The sequence below is a fragment of the Centrocercus urophasianus genome, unplaced genomic scaffold (assembly GCF_019232065.1).
Source record: "Centrocercus urophasianus isolate 14NV4802_14NV808 unplaced genomic scaffold, USGS_Curo_1.0 seq_38, whole genome shotgun sequence".
NCBI classification, from domain to species: domain Eukaryota; kingdom Metazoa; phylum Chordata; class Aves; order Galliformes; family Phasianidae; genus Centrocercus; species Centrocercus urophasianus.
In genome coordinates this window covers 2,155,560-2,175,998 of record NW_024884955.1, presented here as the reverse complement: position 1 = coordinate 2,175,998, position 20,439 = coordinate 2,155,560, and the positions used below count along the sequence as shown (strand labels likewise).

The window sequence follows — 20,439 nt, the reverse complement described above, 5'->3', positions numbered from 1 at the left end:
TCTTTTGTGTGTTTGTTTGTTTTGGAAACATGTATTATTTCAGTTTTTCAGAGCGAAATTTATCTGAGGTGTAAAATGAGACAGCTACCAAAATATATTGAAACCTTCCAAAGAATGTGGAGATCTTACTCTAAAGTAGATCGTTGTTCTCAAGCTATTCCCTAGAGGCTGTCCCACTCACTGTCAGACTGACCATGGAGCTGGGGAGAGCCTCAGCAGGACCCACGCTGACTTTTCTGATGCTCCCCCCACTAAGCACACCCCACCAACCCCACGTTATTCGTCAGGAGGTCTTCAGCCACCCCAAGAGGGATTAGAAACTATCGCTGATGGGTTTGGTTCGGTCAAATGAGGCATCCAGAGCTAAAAGAGGTAAAAAGCCAGTATTAACATTATTGAGAAGAGAGAAGATGAATATCCAGAATGTGTGCATGATAAGTCTGCAGGAATTTCTGTTTCCCAGCTTACTGCATCTTCTGCACAGACTTGCATCTCTTCAGTCAAGTGGGACAGCAGCACCTTTCTGTGACACACTATGGAAGGCAGGACAGCACAGCTCAGGTTTCAACAAAATGACCACAGTACAATCCAGTCCTCAGTGCTAAGAGCTTTAGTTGTGCACAGCATAATTACAAGCCATTAAATACTAAAGTTATATTTAATACCCTATCCTCTCCAGTCATTTGTTCAAATTGGTTAACAAGAAGCACGCTGATAAAGTTAACTTAATAAAGTTAACAGCACTGCCAAGATGTTGTGTTAATCAGATGATGTATATGTTATAAAAAAAAAAATAATACATCCATACTCTAAACGTTACGATCCAAATAACTACATCATGGGTAAGAATACGTACATGTAATGTACACAAATGGCAATAGTGCAAAGGTAGATTGAAATTCCCAGTACAGAAACAGGTGCACTGAAAAGGTTTCCAGCACAACGTGTGCTATTTTAGCCAATAGAGAACGTGCAAATATTTCAGCTTTGTGAAAGACTAATGGTTTCCGCAAGTCAAAATATTACCTTACACCAACTGTCTACCTAATAGTACTTGATGGTAGTGATTCTGTGAACATCTCACTGTATTTGAAGATTATTAAAATGGTGTGTGCATTGACAACAAATCATGGATACTTAAATCCTTCATATGCTAATAACCTGCAATGTCAGCAGATGAGCCTTATCTTAAAAGAAACCCGTATCTTGTAATGACTTTGAGAAAGCAAGTTTGACCTATTGAGGTTTCAGTTCCACTTGCAGACAGTCGAGCCGCACCAACTCCCTCTGCCTTTGGACAGGTCTTGCAGTCAATGCCCAGGAGGCAGGAGCCGCAGCAGAGTGCAGGGAGGGAGCAGGACTGCCTCTTCTGCCAGCAGCTCTCTGCCCTGTTGCCTTGTCACAGTGGCAGCACAGCCCCAGGACTCGTGCTATCACCAGAGCACGTTTGGGAAACTTGTACAGTAATGTGCACTCTTTCCAGCGAGCAGAATGTCAACATTTGTGGAATTTAATTTCTGAACAGATGTCACCGTTGCTCAGCAAACTGATGGAACAAAAACAACCCGGTATTTGTTTGGACCACGAGTTTCAAATCACTTCGCCTTGTGGTCACGAACAGCTTGAAGACACAGTCAATGCCTACCACTCACAGGGGCTGCTGTGCTTTGTACTGTGATGTTTTCAGTCCTTTTTTTAATCAGCAGCTCCAGCGTACCTACAATAAATGCTCTTAAACCAATTTTGAAATAAAGACTACTACAGAACATCAGCTTAACCAGCCTGAATGAGGTTTCACCAGACAAAAGATCAGTGCCAGAAGGAAGCATCTGGTGACTCTTCCATCCAACACTTCTGAATCCCTGGGCTTGATGTTAAAGGACACTTGAAACAGAACAACTCCCCCATCTTCCCCCATTAAATTCCCACATTACCCGTTCTGTCCTGTGAACCACTCAGACAGCAACAGGATTCTTTCTGACCAAAGAGAGGCATAGGCTAAAAAAGACTGAGGTATAGATGGAGCTAATGAGTCTGCTCATTGCCAGTGAGACCCAGTGAGCACAAAGCTAGAAAGGTGGGTTTGTTGCTTTTTTTTTTTCTCGTTTTGTTCTTAAGGCTTATGAAACAGCATTACTGTTATCTTAACTACAGACATTACTACAATCTCTCCCACTAGACGTCATCAGATAGAGAATACCTCCCCTAAGGAAATTCTTGTTAAAGCTAAGCCAAATATTGCAACACACAGCTAAGAATGAAACTCCTTTAAGTGGTGCAGAACTGCCACATTATCTGCTGTGTTACAGATGAGCTGGTTGAAAGTTAGATGTTCAAGCATACTTCTAAGGTTCAGCATTGATGCTTCATATCATGAGTTAGATCCAACTCAAGAATGACTTCCACAACGTAGCACCGATCATTTTCGGTGACGGATTTGCAGGATGCATTTGTGCTGTAATCTCTCACCTGCATGGAGAAGTTGTGTTTTGCACCACCACCACCAAAGCTATCCACAGGAAACTTCGTTCTTCCCCCAGCCTCTTCAATAATTTTTCTGCAGAGATAACGCTGAAGCCTATTTCAGGTCTCTCTTCTTCTCCTCCCAGTCTTTGCAACAGTCGCTTTAGAAAGCCATTTCAAGATATTACATCACATCACAGAATTGTAGGGGTTGGAATGGACCTCCAGAGATCATCGAGTCCAACCCCCCCTGCCAAAGCAGGTTCCCTACATGCACCATCCCCTCACAGCTCAAATTTTATTTCATTTGTGACATTATTTTGCTGGAGACATCTAGTTACTCCAGTATTTAAATGTCTGGAGAAGTGTGCTATATTTTAGCATTAACTGGATCACAGCTAAGATTGCCAGATTTCTTGCTCAAGTTGTAAGCTATGCTTTAGATGAACCACGGGTGACTGAAAAGTGTTTTGCAATGAGTTTGTAAGGCTTAGATTTAAAACAAAACCTCACAACAACAAAGCATCACAACTAGCAGCCCAGAACACTACAGAAATTCTGGTTGTGAAAAGCATCTCTTGCAGTCATGGAAGTTATTTGCTACAGAATTGAGAACCTTGGCACAAGGTTGCTCATGCACAGAACTAAAGCCTCTTCTACCATCTACGCTGTCTCTTATTAGATGTGCTCTTCCTCCTCCCCTGCCTACACTAATGTTTCGGGTTCCTTCCCCTCCCCTCTATGGTAAGAGCTCCCTCAACAAAGCACAGGGAAGATGGGATGAGGGGTGCATGTCGTTCAGCTTGCTTAGAACTTTTTACTGTCACAACATATTGACAAGTGAGCAGGACTTCACCAACGCAGCATTACCCTGCAGATCAGTGAGCCTTTATGCGCCCACAGTGCAAAGATTGCTGGAGCATGCATGGGTTCCATGGATACTCTTAATTCTCCCTGCTCACCAAAATAAAGGATTTTAGAAAGAAGTGCACAGCTACTTGGGATCCACCTTTGGAAGCGGATTGGATGTTACATCCAAAAGGATTTGGCATCCTTTTCAGAAAAGAAATTAGAGCAAATTCACAATATTAGTGAAGTTTTGCAGTTAATAAAGCAAGAATATCTATATCAGGATGTATTCTCTGAAAACTTGTGTGAAGATTACCCTGAGCCGAGTAATCACACATTGTCTCTAAGGGCCGGACACAGCACTCGCCTTAACCACAGCTTAAATGTCTGATAGAAATTCAGTTGTGAAAAGAATTAAGAATTTAAAAACAAAAAACCACAACGTACACCAGCGTTAGCCTATGGAACAGTGAACTTGCAGATGGTCGTGCTGCTCCTTGTTCAAAGGAAGGCAGCAGCAACACCATCAGTTTTTGTCCTATCACTTATGTACTGCAGCTGTCCGGTCTGAACGTGGCTCCGCAATTAAACGTCTCACCCCTATTTATCGATATTTAAGAGCTCAGGAACAGCAAGTTTACCTTTCTAAAATGCTCAAATGGAAGATAGGAAAAAAACTTCCCCAGCCTCATTTGGAACTACTGTTTTCCTAGAAGCTTCTCTTCATTCATTCTCTTCATTCAGCCCACGTCTTGCACAGACTTGGCTCATGCAGTTGTGGTATGACTGAGCCCTTTCTGTATGACTAGTGACAGAAGCAATCTTAGAGCAGAACGTCAGCTCTGTACTCCAACACAGTGCCTGTTACAGAGCTTTAACCCATGAGTTTAGGTGAGATCTTCCGATGCATTATCTAACTAAAGACTGAACAAAACACATGGGTGAGCTGGTGCTTTAGATGTCAATTATAAAGCACTCTACAACGGGAAGTTACTTACCAGTCAAGAAGCACTCCTCATGTGCAGCCATTGCAGTCACACTGCTGGGATGCATGCCTGACATCTGAGCCTCAGAAACTCGTCGAAGAGTCAATCCTGTTAGGTGCCACTGAAGCACCCTCTTGTGGCACTGAGCACTCAATGCCCAAGGCTGTGAAGGTGAGGTGTAGCTTGTAACAGCTTCTATTACAGGGCTGTGCAATTGCTGCACTCCTGAAGCTTGGGGCTTTTTCAGGTCTGCTTTTTTTTGGCCTTGTCATTTCTCTCAGATAGCTTAGGATTAGTTTCAAGTCATTCAGAAGATCTGAACTATTCTTAAGCAGGTTTGGGTGTTAGTTTCCACTGTTAATTGCCTCTGAAACAATGTGAACTCTGCCCGTTTTCACTTTTAAGATCAAATCAAACCTCATCACCAAAAACTAGCCTTTTTTTTTTTTTTTTTTCCTCCTCCAAAAGCATTTATCCATTCTGATCTACACAAGCAGTTCATAATAAAACTGATTCTCTGTGTCAAGCCTCCACATTCAGGCAGACAAAGTGAATCTGCCATTAAAACTGATTTAGGAAATCAAGAGAAGGGGCTTTTTTTTGTAGTGGTGATTTGTTTGCGCTGAAACCAGCACTGTAGCTATCCTCATGCAAACCTGTAACTTAGACGTGCAGTGCTTTGCTTTCATTTACATGAAATTATGATTCATACTACACAGCTACTTCATAACTATGTCAGCTCCTGAGAGAAAGAGAGGCACCGTCCACTGTTAAAAACAAGAGATCTCCTTGTTTTCAAGAACCTTTTCTGGATCAGCACCATCATTCGTTGGAGGGACAGGCCATCTTCAGGGTCCAAGTTCAGTATAGAGATCAGCACAGCGAACCATCAGCACCAGTATCAGCAGCAATACTCGACTTCAAAGTGCAAGGAGATGGTCTCATTAAAACCCTTTTATTTGGGGACTATCAGAGGAAGATCTTTTTCACCAGCTCTCCAGTCAATCGAGTTAAGTTCAGAGAACTAAAGCAATATTAGTAAAAGAACGCAAAACAGCAATAGAGGGTGGTGAGGTTTTTTTAATCAAACTTGCATCACTTTCAGTTTTGGTGACAAGAGGTAAACCACCCTGATAGTCATAGTGCATCTGTAGGTTGTACCACGTGTCTCCCCCATCCCAGCCCTCCTGTGACAGCTCCTCACACTGAAACCAAGCACCCATTACGGCAATTCTGCTGGCGTTCTGTTATCCAAGTGCCACAAGGATGCTGGGTGCTTGAAAGGCACAACAGAAAATACGCTGTCAGCAGAGACCAGCCTTCCTAACATAAGACACATGGCAAAAATCTTCAAGTGGCTGACAACCACAGGACAGATGTAACATACCTGGTAGAGCAGAGAAGGGGAGCTCCGGGAGTTCACAGGCAGGAGATGGTAATTGCTCCCCAAGGATACCACTGCTCCTTTTAAGAGGATGAGTCCCAGGGGATGTTGGCTTCAGCAGCCAATACTGGTCTGCCTCACTCCAGAGCCAGGGTTCAGATTGCCCAGCAGCCCCTGTGCCAGCACAGCCCCCACCACGCTCATGATGCAAGTTTGGCACTGGAGCTGTGCTACACCAGAAACTTCTGCTCTATAATCTTTCCACAGCCAACTCCAACGTGAATTTCTCAGCAGTTCTGGCAGCTTCATTGTTAAGTATTCAGATCATTATTTTATCCCTCAGAAAGCTCCTATAGTTACAAAGGGTTAAGCCTAGACCACATATGCAGCAACCACATCCTAGGAAACTGCTAGTAACAGAAAAGTAGGAGCTCTTCTTACTCCTTCAGTGCTGTTCGATAGTTAATGCCCAATGGAACAGGCCTGTTTTGCAGAATAAATGTAGTATTAAGCAAAGACACCTTAGCTTTCAGGTCTTAACTGAGGTATCTGAAGTAGTTTAGATGTTAACAGTATGGAACTTGGCCCAGTATGTCATAAGGGAGCACTCACACAAAAATAAAAGTTTAACAATAAATAGTGTAGTCCTCGCAGTCAAACATACTTACAACTTAAGTAAAACCCTTTCCTAACATTTAAGCTGAACCATACCAGTGTGTCTACATACTCAACTGCAGAGTCACAACATAAGCAGGTACAAACTTGTCTGAACAGGCAGCAGTCTGCGCAGAAATGGCCTTGTTTTTTCTTTCTACAGTGATACTTACATACTCTAACATTAATTCTACCACCTGAGTGATAACTCCTCTGGTCTTGAGTATAAAGGTTAAGGAGAGAAAATGTGTTATAAATGGCATCCTTCCTGCCTTAACACAGCATTACAAAAATCACATTTTCATACACCCAAACTTTCTGATTATCAGATCCTAGCATTACTGTATTGCCCTGAGAGGCTCCATGTTCTGTTGGAGGTGTATAGGAACAAGGCAGTCCAGGTGTCCTTTGAATGTGGGACCATAAGTTATATAAGCAAGCATCAGACTGGGATTAGTTCTTAGATGCACAGAAGATGAACTGCACAAAAAAATGAAGAAAATTGAGAGAGGATAACAAAAGCAAAGTGTTTTTTTTTGTTGTTTGCTTTTCTTTAAAAATCACCAGAACTAGTGCTTTCAAAACCTTGCTACCTCTATTCCAGAAGGGGGCAGCATTCATTTGTTTCTCCCTAAGTACTGCTGTAAAACAGGACAGCTGTACCACAGTTAATGCACTTTGACCTTCTGAATGGAAGATCTCCCCAGAGAGTCCCACTCATTAACAGCTCTAGGAAATATGAGCACTGGTATCATTTAGTGCCAGGTTAAACCACAACAAATACCCTTGAGGAAGATGCAACAGCAGCTTCTCATGATGATGACAGAATACACCAGTCCAGTCAAAAAGCAGGACAATCTTTTTACCCAAACATACAATTTACCTGGGATTTTAGTAGTGCCACGGTGTCCACATAGTAGCACAGCTTACCTTAGTGACAGCAATGTGAAGTTCTTCACTGCATTTGATATGAGAGTTTGTCATCACACAGACTAGGTTGTTTTTGTTACTGAAGTCTGGTATAAACACAGATTTTTTTACGCGCTAATTTAACGATTTAGTTAAGGGAGCCCTGTTTTCTACTGGAATTGGTTCAATCTGTGCAACTTTGTGTTGTAAAGTTTAAGAGCAAGCCTCTCAAAATAAAAAACCTCTTGCCTCAAGATCTGTATTCCTGTCTCCAAGGAAAATTGAACTACAGTAGTAAGAGCATTTTAAGTACTGTGGTTATATCAACACTTGCAATTATGCTGAGATAGAGGTGTGACACGAATTTGCATGCAAAATAGGCCCTTGTACTTTCATTTTGGTCCTTTCAAATTATCAGCTACATTTAAACAATGCTAGTTTCTGATTAAAAAGCAAGTTTCTTTACAAGAAACTCAAAATGCAATTTTATAGAAATTCGTATTTTAAGACTTCGTTGTAGAAAAAGGCACGGGGCATTTTATCAACCAACAGTATAAAAATATGTAAGGAAAAATTATAACCTTTGAATTTTCCATTTGGGTAAACAAAATTAAAATGCACCTAGTAACTGCCATAGTAGAATGGAGCAACATAAGGTACACAGTGCTCCCTGTGTTTAAAAATTAGACTGAGAAGATTTATGAACTTACCAGTTACTTTTATATATAAAGGGTTTAATAACTATGTTTATTTCTAAATATGAAAGTTGGCTGAAGTGTGGTTAAGAAAGCTGAGAGCACTGAACTCCTGAATTCATTAATTTTCAAGTGGGAAAATACTAGATACTAAGTCATGTGCTTCATAAATGTGCAATGTAAGATTTCATTTGAAGCTCCATCACTGCATCACAAAACTACTTAGTTTGAGTAAAAGAACATTAGCAAGACCACCTGTTTAGGCTACAAAGCAGTATTTACTTACCTTTGTGTGTTACAAGGATGCTACTCAAAACCTGCAAAAATATGCAATATTTCTGCCCAATACCCACTCAAGATGTGTTCTTGTGTGTGTGGATAATGTGTGAAGTATGAACATAATAGAAAGGTAAAAAAAAAAAAAAAAGTACTTCCTCCCCCCAAACTTAAAAGTAAAGAATGGCACTTAAATCATTTCATGTAAAGAAGAAAAGCAGTAGGAAGAGCTTGAATATACTTGACAGTTAAAAGCTGTTTGCAGAAGTGTAAAAGTGCTGTTGGATACCACGTCGAAGACTTCATTTTCGTCACTAACAATGAAAATGTAAGGCCTGAGAGACAGGTGAGAAATCTAAATCACAAAAATACAATTCCAAGTAGTACAGTCAGTTGCTGATTCAAGCTGCAGACTATGTGACCTTTTCGTTAAAACTTTAAAAATGTTGCAATACTTACCTTTTCTACATTACAGACAGGTATTGTCTTTATGGGAAAAATTTTAAGCTTAATCATGAAGTTTGCATTCACAAATCAGCTGTTAATCATACAACTGTCCCACGATACAAATGAAACTTCTGCTAGCGTCTCCATTTATCTCTGCGTGTGAATCTTTGAAGGTGGAGAAAAGCTTTGTGCCACGTTAAACAACCAACCCTAACCCTAACCTCCCTAGTCTCGCAGAGCCAAGAATGGATGGGTATTCAAAGAAAATGTGGTTATTCATGAATATCCCTATGCGATACATACATTTGAACAACAGTGAAGATGATATGGCAGCAGTCTTTTCAGGCTTTACAGCATTGTAATTATGATCGCTTGCCCATGATGGCGTGGTGTTTTCTGCTGCTGGCTCTCTAGCAATAGGTTGAGTGTTTGCCTCAGTCTTGGCAGCTGACAAAACAGTCTTCTTCACATTCGTTTCTTTTTTCTCAGGAAATTGTCTCTTCTGGTTTGAAAGAGGCTTAGTGCCTGCCTGTAATGGTTGAAAGAAGCTTAATTACTAATACTCATCAAACATATTGTATTTCACAAACGAGCAGTGATACAGTTACATATAGGTAAGCAAATTTATTGCACAGTAAGCTCCCGTAAATACAGCTGACACTGTGCAATCTCAAATCCAAGTCTTTAAAGTACAAGAATATACACTGTAACTTCAGAAGCAGGGAGTGATTAATAAAAAAAACTCGTAGCAGTGTTTTCTTTCCTTTGTTTTAAAAACTACTAAACACTTTATGGGTGCTTCAAAAGGAAAGAAAGGCTTTAATTTCACTGTTTTGCTTCCCAAACCACACATACAATACAGTAAGACAATAATTCATAGTTTTTATAATTTAATTACTATTTTATATAGTAATTAAAAAATATTACCCAATCCAGCAATTTGGAATTAAACAAGGAAAAACTTGCAATTAACTTTAGAATAAAATGGTATACTACTGTTTGTATTAAATTATACAAAGAGTGTTCCTGTCTGGAGAGTCCTTTCCAGAAACTCTACCTACCTATCAAAATAAGCCTCAGGAGAGCAATTCATCAGAACAAAAGGAACAGAAAACGGGATAGAAAAAAGGGATGTTTCTCTTTAATGAACAACTTAGCAATTTTGTTTGCCTCAAAAAGGAGAGCACAGAAACAAGCCACTGTCCTTCCACACAGCTGTTTCAGATCACAAATATTAACTTACCTGGAGATGAGATTTTGTCACACCAGGTTTTTCAGATTTTGGTTTGGTCTTCTCCTTAGGTTTTGGTTTTGTATCTTTGCCTGTACTCAGATACTTCATGGTGGCTGCAGCATGTTTGAGAATGCAGTCACTGCTACAATACACAGAATCAGGCTGAGCCACATTGAAACATCCAGGACCAATGCACTTGGACACACCAGGAGCATCAACTACCTGAAGATTGAAGTAGAACAAGTTCAAAAATGAATCAGAAACCTTTACAACATGAAGAACTTACAAAAGTTCAGTCTACAGCTATGACAGTGACCTGAGCAATTATCTACATAAGAATAATTTTCATCCTTAAGATGCCACAAACAACCCATACAAATTAAAAGCATTTCATTCTTGCAACAGTATTTTTAGGATGTGCTGTACTGGTCATCCTGCTAGCAGTGAACCAACGCACCCTCATTTTCTGATCCCATGAACACAGAAATGCTTTTGCTCTGATCCCCCACATAACGTGAGGAACTTCCTTAACAGCATAGAGCTGGTTTCACAAGATGAAGATTTCTAAACCACATTTTGCTTCTATACCACTCCCAGCAGCTGTTTTCAGCACCAGCCACATGCAAAAAAAGGCACTCAGCTCCTGCAGCATACAGGTAATTCTTGCTCAAGAGGCTTACCAATTTTAATACTACAAGTCTTCATCTGGCATGAGCACAGCCATTCTCCTACACAATTCTGTCATACTCTAATACTAGTTACCTATTTAAAAGTTCACATACAAAACCTGCATTTCCTTAACACTACTCTCAATGTCACTTAAATCTGAACATTGGAGAAGAAAACACAGCACATCCCTCAAAAATGACGTTCGTAAGGTCAGTATCACTTGTTCCATCTTCTAGATTACTCATAAAAATGCTATACAACTGACCTAATATTTGAAATAGCTGGGATGGAGACAGCCTCTCACTCCTCCTCCATAAACTGTGATTTCTAACTACCAAAGTAACAGTTTCAAAGCAATATTTCCACTGGAATAAATAATCTTTAAATAGCTTAACATCTTTTAACATCTTCTTACCCCAAAGTCAAGGATTAGTTAGTTGCTGTAGTCCCATAGAAGCTGAGTTTAAGGACTTTTCCCATAAAAAATTGACACTGTGATTCATATTCTTTTCCATTCACATATACACTTAACTAAGTAGTTCAACAAAGAAGGATGAAATTTCCTTAGGAAGCACCTCAAAATTCAGTTAACAGCCATCATTAACTATCAAGGACTGTGACTCAGATAATGACAACACTTTCATCACTGATGTTTCTATTTGAAGAATTCCTAAGAGTTTTAATCACAAACTACAGTTCTTAAGTAATAGGTACTTATGGGCAGCAACAAGGAGGAGCCTTTTGTGAAGTGCTCAGAATTCTGGTGTCAGAACACAGTAACTGTGTCAGTCATAACACAGAGTGGTTTCAGCCCATCAAGATATGAAGTGATGGGCTGATTTCTTTCCCCAGAATTGGGCAGGGAATTCTGCACAATGGGCTGCTTGCTTCTATACAGAGAGATCCTCACTGGGGTATGAGGGACAGCATGGGGTAACACACAAACTGAACAGCCAAGCCTTATTTCAAAATGTGGACTCATCTGCCAAACATGCTAGCACATTAATACCAAACATAAGTAGCAGCAGTACTTAAAATTAACACTAATGCTGTCAGAAATGCAGACCCCAGCAGTCAAGCTTTCTGAACTTTCTGTGCAAGTATGTACAAGTTTGCATTCAACACAGCTGAAACTGTTTGCAAACATTTGAGCAAACATGTAACATATTTACCTTAAGAGAGTACTTAGCATACACTAAGCTCACATTGCTTTCATTTATACTTAGGATCACTACACTGATATTAACAGTTCTGATATTTAAATTGCTGAGTATTTTTTCAAAAGCATTTTTTTCAAAAACATTCTGCATAAAAATTTTCTACAACAGGAAGATTATAATCCAAGTCATTGACACCAAAATTCAGAGACTGTCAAAGGAAAATTCACAAATCTGAACAGCTGTAGCCTTCTGATAACAAATACACTAAACATGGTCTTCAAGGCATGGTAAGAAAAGGAAAACATTGGCATTACTATGGTAACCCCAGTAATAGAGATTGAACTGCAGCACGTTTTAAATCTACATGGCTTGAGCTGAAGCAGCTTCTTTGGCTCTATTTTGATTTAAGCAAGGAACTTGCTAGTACAAAATTACAGGAATTCATACCAGAATTCTTAATAATTTCCAATGCACGCTTTTATGTTACCCTTTCAAAAGGCAACACAAAATGATTTTCTATATACTAGTAACTTAAGCATCATGACAATAAATACCAGAACTTCAACTAGAAGTAGAGGTAACTGGAAGAGCTGGAACCAACTCCAACACAGACACTTGCCAACATTAAGTAAAAACTTCCATTATGACTGAAAATGTAAAAAATGATTTGAGATTTTAAAGCTCAAATGAGATGGTCCAGAACTTCGACTTTTATTTGATTTCCAAAACAGAATTTTGAGAAGTTCAGTATCACAGAGCACACTGTGTGGCATTTCCTTACACCTGAATAAAAGTTTCAAATCACCTCTTCCAAAAACATTTGCTTTGTTTTAGTTAGCTCCTTCACAGATATAATTATGGATAAACTGTTGCTGAACAGTAACATTTAGAGAGCTGGTCAGATCTATATTTAACTTTAATGAGCAAAATTGGATTTACTGCCATACAAGTAAGGTATTCCCTCAGTGTACTCCACAAAGCACAAAAAATACTGAAAACCTGAAATACTTACAGGTTGAAATATCTTGAGTTTTTTCTTCCCACTTGGATTTGCAGCTTTTTCAATCCTACCCTTGATGCCTTGGTCCTCAACAGACTTGTGTTCAACTGTTCCTATGCTCGTGAATTCTGTACCATCCACATTTACTTGCCCTGCTTTAGCTTCCTGCTGGTCTGTTTCTGAAATAGACTCATCCTGTCCCTGTAGAATGGTGCAGTTTGGACAGATATAGTCCTCACCATTCCTTTCCAACAGCCGCCCTCGAGCCTCAGAAATACCCACACAGTCACCATGAAACCATTCCTCACATCTATCACAACAAATCATGAACCTGAAAAAAAAAAAAAGCAACAGTAAAACATTAAAAGACTACAGTCAAAACTTGATTTTTTTTTTTTTTTAAACAGTAGATATTAATTTTCCTGCTAAGATATCAGCATACTGTTTTGCCTAGCCGTTCATCTGTTTTCATTAATATTTCCCTTTGAATATTTGTTACAAACTCTCCCCAAAACTTCAAATAAACCCAGTAACTTATTTACACATATTCAAAAAGCAAGCCATAGCAATCAATTTATTTTTTCCAATCACAAAAAACTTCCAGCTACTAGCACTGCATTTTTAACTGAAAGTTTTGCCTACCTGTTGTTATGAGGCTGACGACAAATACAATACAGTGCATTGGGGTCATAAATCTCAGACTCTGGTTTGCTTTTGGGCAGTTCTTCAGGTTGCTCATCTGTAATTCCTTTTGCTCCAGCAGGAGGTTTGACCTCCTTTTGAACCTGAAGATCTTCAGTGTTTTCCTCAGACACAACAACCTGACTTGCAATCTCAGTGTTATCTACAATGTCAGGCTCCTGTTTCACAGGTAATTCAGTCTTAACTGGCTGATCAGGCTGGACGTTATCTGTTTCTGCAGGATCTTGCTCTGAAATTCTTTTTCTCAAGCGATTCTGTATTTCTTTCAGTGTCAGTTGTGTAGGTTTTTGTTCAACACGTTTGTTTCTCAGTCGGTTCTGCAGTTCTTTCAGTGTTAACCCATCACTGTCACTGTCAGAAGTATCTTCCTCCTCCTCTTCATCCTCCTCCTCCTCTTCCTCTTTTGTGCGCCTGCTTTTAGAGCCTTTCTGATCCTTACTGCTCCTAGTTCTGCGAGTTCCAGGCTTTGTATCTGAAGCACTTTCAACACTATCTTCTGATGCAGTTTCAGCATCTGTAGCTGGACAGGATGCAGGTTCACTTGAATCTTCCAAAGCAATAGGAGCATTTCTCCTCCCCCTGCGCCTCACTGTTGTAAGAAATTCTTCTACTCTTTCTGTTCTCTTTGGTTGTCGCCCACTACGCCTGAGATTTAAGCTTTGTTGCTGTTGTTGTGGCTGCTGTTCACTAGAGTCCATATCAATGTCTCCAGCACCTTCTCTCTTGGCAATTGTAGTCCTTCGAAACCCCCAGGTTTTCCTGAATTCTTTGCTTGTAGGCTTGATAGATTTTTGTTCCTCCTCATTGCTTTGCTCATCTTTTTCATCCAAAGCTGATGCTAAAAACCAAGAGAAAAGTTACTGAATTAGTAGTGGTGAATAATGTTTTTCCTAAACTTTTTCCCCAACAGCACAGCATTATTTTCTTTGTAGTAACAGATGAACTCCACCTCATTTTATGGCCCTGAAAACAGATGAGTATTTCCCTGTGAACTGCCACAGCAGCAGCAATTAATTACATAACTACACATTGTACCAAAGTAACCCAAACGCTACGGTCTCCTGCATTATTTGAAAACACACATATATGATGGACAAATCACCTTACTTTCTGCCCAATTTAAGAAGAAATCTTACCAGGGGAGCTGTTTTCCATGTTGTCAGTATTAGATTCAGATTCCATAGACACTGGCTGTAAGCTTACAGCTTGTTCCATAGTATAGACACCACTCTCCCCACCTTGAAACACTAAAGACAAACATAAGATTTAAAACTTAGATCCAAAAATACATACAGCCTTCACTACTTCTTTAAAAAGGTTTATTTGCTAGATGAAATTATAAGAAACAGTACAGAAATCAAGATCTTCAGAAGTATTTTTCAGAGAAAAAAATCATTTGAATGATACTTGAGAAAGGCTGCTCACTGATTTCATTATTTGCAAGGAGGTTTTTGGTCTACATGATCTACCAGAATGAGGGAGAGGAGGGACAAAAATCTCCATGTTCTCCCCAGTGTGCCAGAAGACTTTCCCACAGGACAAGCAGCAGCAAGTGACAGGAATAAACAAAGCAAGTCTGAGACTACATTTTGAGCATTCAGGAATAATCTAGTTCAAATAAGTTTTTAAAGTTAGTATTATACCACAGTGTCATGTTTTCAATGAGTTGTATGCCATGCAAACTGCACTCCTAGAATTCAGCAACTATATTTTGCAGTCACAGCACTTACATTGCTCACATAAGATTATAATGTGCAGTACTGAGTATACAAAATGAAATGGATGAACAGAAACAGTACTTTCAAAGCACCAAGAAGAAAAGCTGACCATCTCCCAAACATGCTTCTGGAGCAGGTATCTGTATTTTGCTGGCACAAGAGTTGCCCAGTTAATGCCAAAGGGCACTTTAAAGAATTCTCACCTAACAGCATTACTGAAAGCATCAAAGCTGTGTATATTACAGTCTGAAGTTTTCAGAGGCATCCTTTATTAAATTTTTCAATGCTTCCAGCATTGCAGTGTACCTTGGTAATAAATGCCTCCTTATTTCACACACAGCACAACAGTAATGCAATTGATGCAGTATCACATATGATCTCTCTACGGTGCAATTCTTGTTTTCTATTATTATATTCAATATGGTGTTAAAACAGAAGGGTAACTATCACTACTAGGCAAGCAATAAAGAGAGAATTTTAAAGCCCATATTTATGTTTAAAATGTAATATTTAAATTGCAACTCAAATCATTCAGTGAAATACTACAAACAGAAAATTACAGATCACCAACTTAACATTCCTATTAGAATACAAAGAATTTAAACCTCTAGTATGAAATATGAAATCCCTTTAAATCCTTAAATCCCAATCCCTTATCAAAAAAATCATTAACTACAGCTTCTTGCTCTGTCTTTAAAGGCGACGCTAAAATCAGACCCCCATCAGAAAAAGGCTGCCATGGAAGCAAGAGCAGAACAAGATGAAACAGTTAAAATTCACACCGTTGTTTACTTCAAAAGGTGAAGACATGCTAAAAATTACAGGCAGAGGTAATCTAAATTCAGATTTAAATTCAAAATAAAGTGAAAAGAAGTAAGTCTCTTCAAAATGTGCTTTACCTGACAGAGCATTAGAGGTTTGAACAGCTTCTCCCTGTTGAGCTGAATTAAAAGGAGAGCCAGAAGAGGGCAGCAAAGGATCAGAGTCATTCAGCATTATCCTTCCAGCACATGCTGAATTGCCTGACTCAGAAGCACCAGACTGTCTCTTTGAGTTGTCAGCAGAAGATACCAAAAATTCTTTTTCTGAAGACTGCTGGAAAAGAAAAAAAGAAATGAAATGAGACACCAATGTATTTACAAAGTGATCTTACCACCGAATGCTTCAGCTTGCAATTGTTTTATCTCCATTATAAACCAACTTTTCTTACTTTGCCTTTTTATCAGTTCTCCATTTTCAGAAAGATGTTGAAACAGGAATGAAAAATTTAAGAAAAGCAACACTACCTCCACTTACCAACAGATGAGACTCATCAACTCATGGAGAGTCCATCAAGATTCCAAACAGTAAAAAGCTGTATTTGACAAATTCATCTCCAGTATTTAAAAGTATTCTGAGAGTTAAATTTACTAACTGTATATCATGCAGTGAAAACACAGGAACACTATTAAACTGTGTCAGCACACCAAGGTTTACCAGCAGGGAAGATAAACCAGTTTGTGAAATTCATCACAGAAGAATTAAGGAGCGTTCCCTATCACCGTCCCTTTTGCTGAAGACATTTGCAATGCACAGCATTTCAGAAGCTTCAAGGAACAGAAGGTGACATTAATAACCACATTTGTTACCCCCACAAAAAATGAGCCCAGAAAACGTTTCAGAATCAGAGCACTTAAAGTACTGAAACAAGTCCGATCTTTAAGCCAAGGGTTCATTAAAAAAGTGAAACACAAACACTGACTGTTTGCTTCTGAATTAAATAGGCTGAAAAACCTCAAGGAAAAATCATTATTTCCACTGCTCCAGAGCAACACCGGAAAAGAATTTGGGAAGTAGGACCTGATGAATGGGATAAAAAAGTCACTTTTCAACTGGCCTGTAAAGAACAGTGATAAGGGCCAGATTCTGCGTGTTAGGATTCTGCAATTACACAGAGGGGAATAGCCATCGCAGGTGTAGGAAATCCCTAATACACTAATAACTGCTTCAAAGCAGTACAAACAGATTCTGATAACCATCTGCTGTTTAGAAACACTTGTTACTTCCTAAACAAGAATTATCTCCAGGTGAACACCAACGACAGGGAAAAAAGAACCCCACCCGAAACGTGATTCTCAGATATTATTTCATGAACAGTAAATGTCATAATGTGCACAACTGTGGGAAAGTGGAATTCTGGGGTCAGGAAGGGAATGGAACTATATTATATAGCTAGATCTACATCAGCATCTCCTGCCTCTACACTTTCTCTGCAGAGGGCTCCATACATTATGTACATTGTGCCAACTATTCCCACTCAAAGAAGAAAAAAAGAGAGAAGAATAACCTAGTTTGAAGACCCTACTGCATCTCATGACATTGAATACCTGCTCTAATTCGTATTTTGCTCCAGAGTCTGAACCAGTGATTACATCCGAGTCTGTCAGTGATGTCTGAAGACAGTCTGAGTTATTCTTAGTGCTTTCTTCCACGCTGCTGCTCTGCAATAACCTTTCAATCTCCCTGTTCAGAATCTCCAACTCATCACACATCACGTAATTTTTAAGTGATAATCCTAAAGGAAGAGGGAAAGTCAGCTTCTTGTTCAACTCGAACATTAAGCTATGAAAATAAACTATTTCTTAAACACTCAAAAGGAACACATTATTTGAATAATTTATCTAATATATACTAAAGAACTGGCGATCAGAATACTGCCCTCATTCTGCAGTCACACCTTGGTGTATGAAGGGCTGTTTGAGCAACATGCTCTTCACAATTTTCGTGCTGAGCCACACAGCTGATATCACTACCTTGTTCTCCAAGTGCAATCAGCATCTTCTCAGGAGATATTTTGGCTCCCTGAACACAATCTGATTTTCAGTCTGAAGTCATACCCCACTGACAGGGTATACACACAGTTCATAGTTTAACTTTTTTTTTTAAACACAATTTTAAATCAAGAAATTCTATGCAATAATAACATGGGTGAGGTTTTTTGTTTTAAATAAAGACATGATACCATTATTACTTCTATTACCTATTATTCTATTACACAATCTTAACAAAATTAAAATTATTTTAAAATAATTCCAAGGTGGAAGGCTTAAGAATTTAATGTTTAAACTATCACCTACATTTGGTATGAAAATGCTTGGTTTTCTAATAAAATATCCTCAAAGTAAGCCTTTAAGGCTACCTACAAATAAAGTTGGACAGGTTATGAATTTCTTCAAAAGGCAATAACTCTTTCCCTTCCACAGATGAAGCAAGCCTTAAAAATAGAACTTCAAGCTTTGTAGACTAAAATGGTAACAAAACAAAACAGTTCCTCATTAAACAATGGTTTCAAATGCTTATTCAATTCAGTTACGGACCATGAAAAACAAAGAGCAATGCTAACATTACTTGGGCTGCTCGATTATGCTACCTTTCCCCCAGCCACCTCCCCTTGGTGAAAGGATGAAGAACTAGTATCAAAACTGCAAAGACATACAAGAGAACAAGAGCCCTTTTCAGCAGCAACAACAGCTCAGCTGCCACTCAGCACCAGCTCATCACACCTTACCCAGCTGTGCTGCCCCAGCTGCCCCTCAGCCAAGATCGCCTTTTCAAACTGATCAATGTATTAAGACTGCAAACCACAGTGTGAGCATTCCAGTGAAACAAGTCACTTGTCTAGAAGTAGAGCAAAAAGCTACCCAGAGTATCTTGAAAAATAATATTTGGTCAAGAAAGCATTTACACAGGTTTTTTCATACTCCCATCACTTTTCAGGAGAATGCTCTTATATCCCCTGAAAAAGTCAGGCTCTTGAATTCATCCTGGACCTCAGTTTCAGAGGCAACCAAAGTATCCTAAGCATTAAAACAAGAAATAACCTTGTTTAAGAAAACACATACACAACTGTCACTAAACAAAACACGCAAAGCCCTAAGCTGAAGTTTTCAGCTGAAGGAAAAAAAAACTGAAGCCACTGAAAGTCCTTATGGCATTACAGCTTTATCTGATAGAAGTTTACAGTTCCAGTGTGATCAACTACTCTCAAAAAGTGAGGAGAATAGTGGAAGCCAGCACTCCCATTCAGCATCCTTCTCGATGCAGTACTGTATCATTCAGTCTATGAGTATCAGCAACTGATTTAACAAGAGGCAGAAAAGAAATTCCCAAATTCCAAATCCTGCTACTGTGACAGCAGTTGTTCACAAACACACTGCGTACATTAAAACAAAAATGGAAAATCTATGATTTCCTCTTTCTTTCCTGTAAGTCCACTCTCATTCTCACCTTCAGCCAAAACCTCAGAAGCTGCCATTGATGGAACCAAACAGATGACAAATGTCACTCACAAGAAAGGAAGTCAGCTACCAGAAGTTACCTATGGCTGAGAGATGGCAACTGCAGGACAGGCAACCTGAAGATACCTGTAGTTGCAGAAGGGTAATTAAATTAAGCTGTTCTAGATGTCTCAATATAACATCTTAACTCTGAAGATGACAGAACTTCTCAAACAACAGCTACCTTTCCCCATCTTTTCTGTGTTTCTGTTTTTTAGACAATGATCCATTTAAAAATTACTTTAATTATCTCCAACTTACTGGCCCTAAAAAGGTAGTAAGCATTCAATGTGTCCACAGACTGCATAAAAACCTTGTCTTTTTCAGAACTTATCTTAATTGCACAATTAATTTCTTGTCTCAATTAACTGGGAAGATCTCACTTGACAAAAAGAGATTGAAAGACAACTTAGTAATATTACTTTTAACATGAATTAAGAGCAACCAAGAGTTCCTCCTTCATCTGAGGACTTGGGTACAAACAAAAAGCAAAGGCAAAATTCAGGGTAAATTCTCCAATTCCAGCTTATGAGCTATCTAATTCCTGAGGAATTCATTAAGAATAACGTTCTTTATCTTCTCATTAGTGCTAGGCCCTGTTAATGGGTTCACTTAGCAAAGTATCCTGCATCTCTTCCTGCATGTTCTTAGATGAGAGCCACTCTTCTGCACTCCAACAATATGCTGTAATCTGTACAAGTTCCCAAACCTACTAAATTACAGGCTATACAAGCATCCTCCTAAGCGTTTTAGTCCAAACAATGACATCCAGCTGACATCCAGCTTAGTTCTCATCTCTTTATGTGCCTTTAAATCTCCTTACAAAAATGTATTTGGTTTTGAAACGCCTCACATACAACACACCCCACATAAACACAGAAAGCGAGTTAACTGCATACTCAGACACTTCACAGGCTTTAGCACCCCAGGATTTGATTTATTCAGCCCTCTTACTTAACAGTGGGGACTTACTTCTG

At 39.1% G+C, this 20,439-nt stretch overlaps 1 protein-coding gene across 3 annotated transcripts in view; it reads right to left on the bottom strand.

Moving 5' to 3' along the window:
- DIDO1 (death inducer-obliterator 1) overlaps window positions 1–20,439 on the bottom strand; it is a 46,759-nt gene that overhangs the window by 18,717 nt on the left and 7,603 nt on the right. The window contains exons 1-7 of one of the 3 annotated variants that reach the window (XM_042832250.1): window positions 17,513–17,723; window positions 16,046–16,241; window positions 14,565–14,675; window positions 13,369–14,266; window positions 12,739–13,057; window positions 9,907–10,119; window positions 8,967–9,192 (exon numbers count right to left, since the gene is read on the bottom strand). In XM_042832250.1, coding sequence (XP_042688184.1) covers window positions 8,967–9,192; window positions 9,907–10,119; window positions 12,739–13,057; window positions 13,369–14,266; window positions 14,565–14,675; window positions 16,046–16,241; window positions 17,513–17,677 — 2,128 coding nt within the window. In that variant the 5' untranslated portion in view covers window positions 17,678–17,723. Of the gene's footprint in view, window positions 1–8,966; window positions 9,193–9,906; window positions 10,120–12,738; window positions 13,058–13,368; window positions 14,267–14,564; window positions 14,676–16,045; window positions 16,242–17,512; window positions 17,724–20,439 lie in introns of those variants that run through there. The other 2 variants (XM_042832251.1, XM_042832252.1) reach the window with 2 other exon arrangements.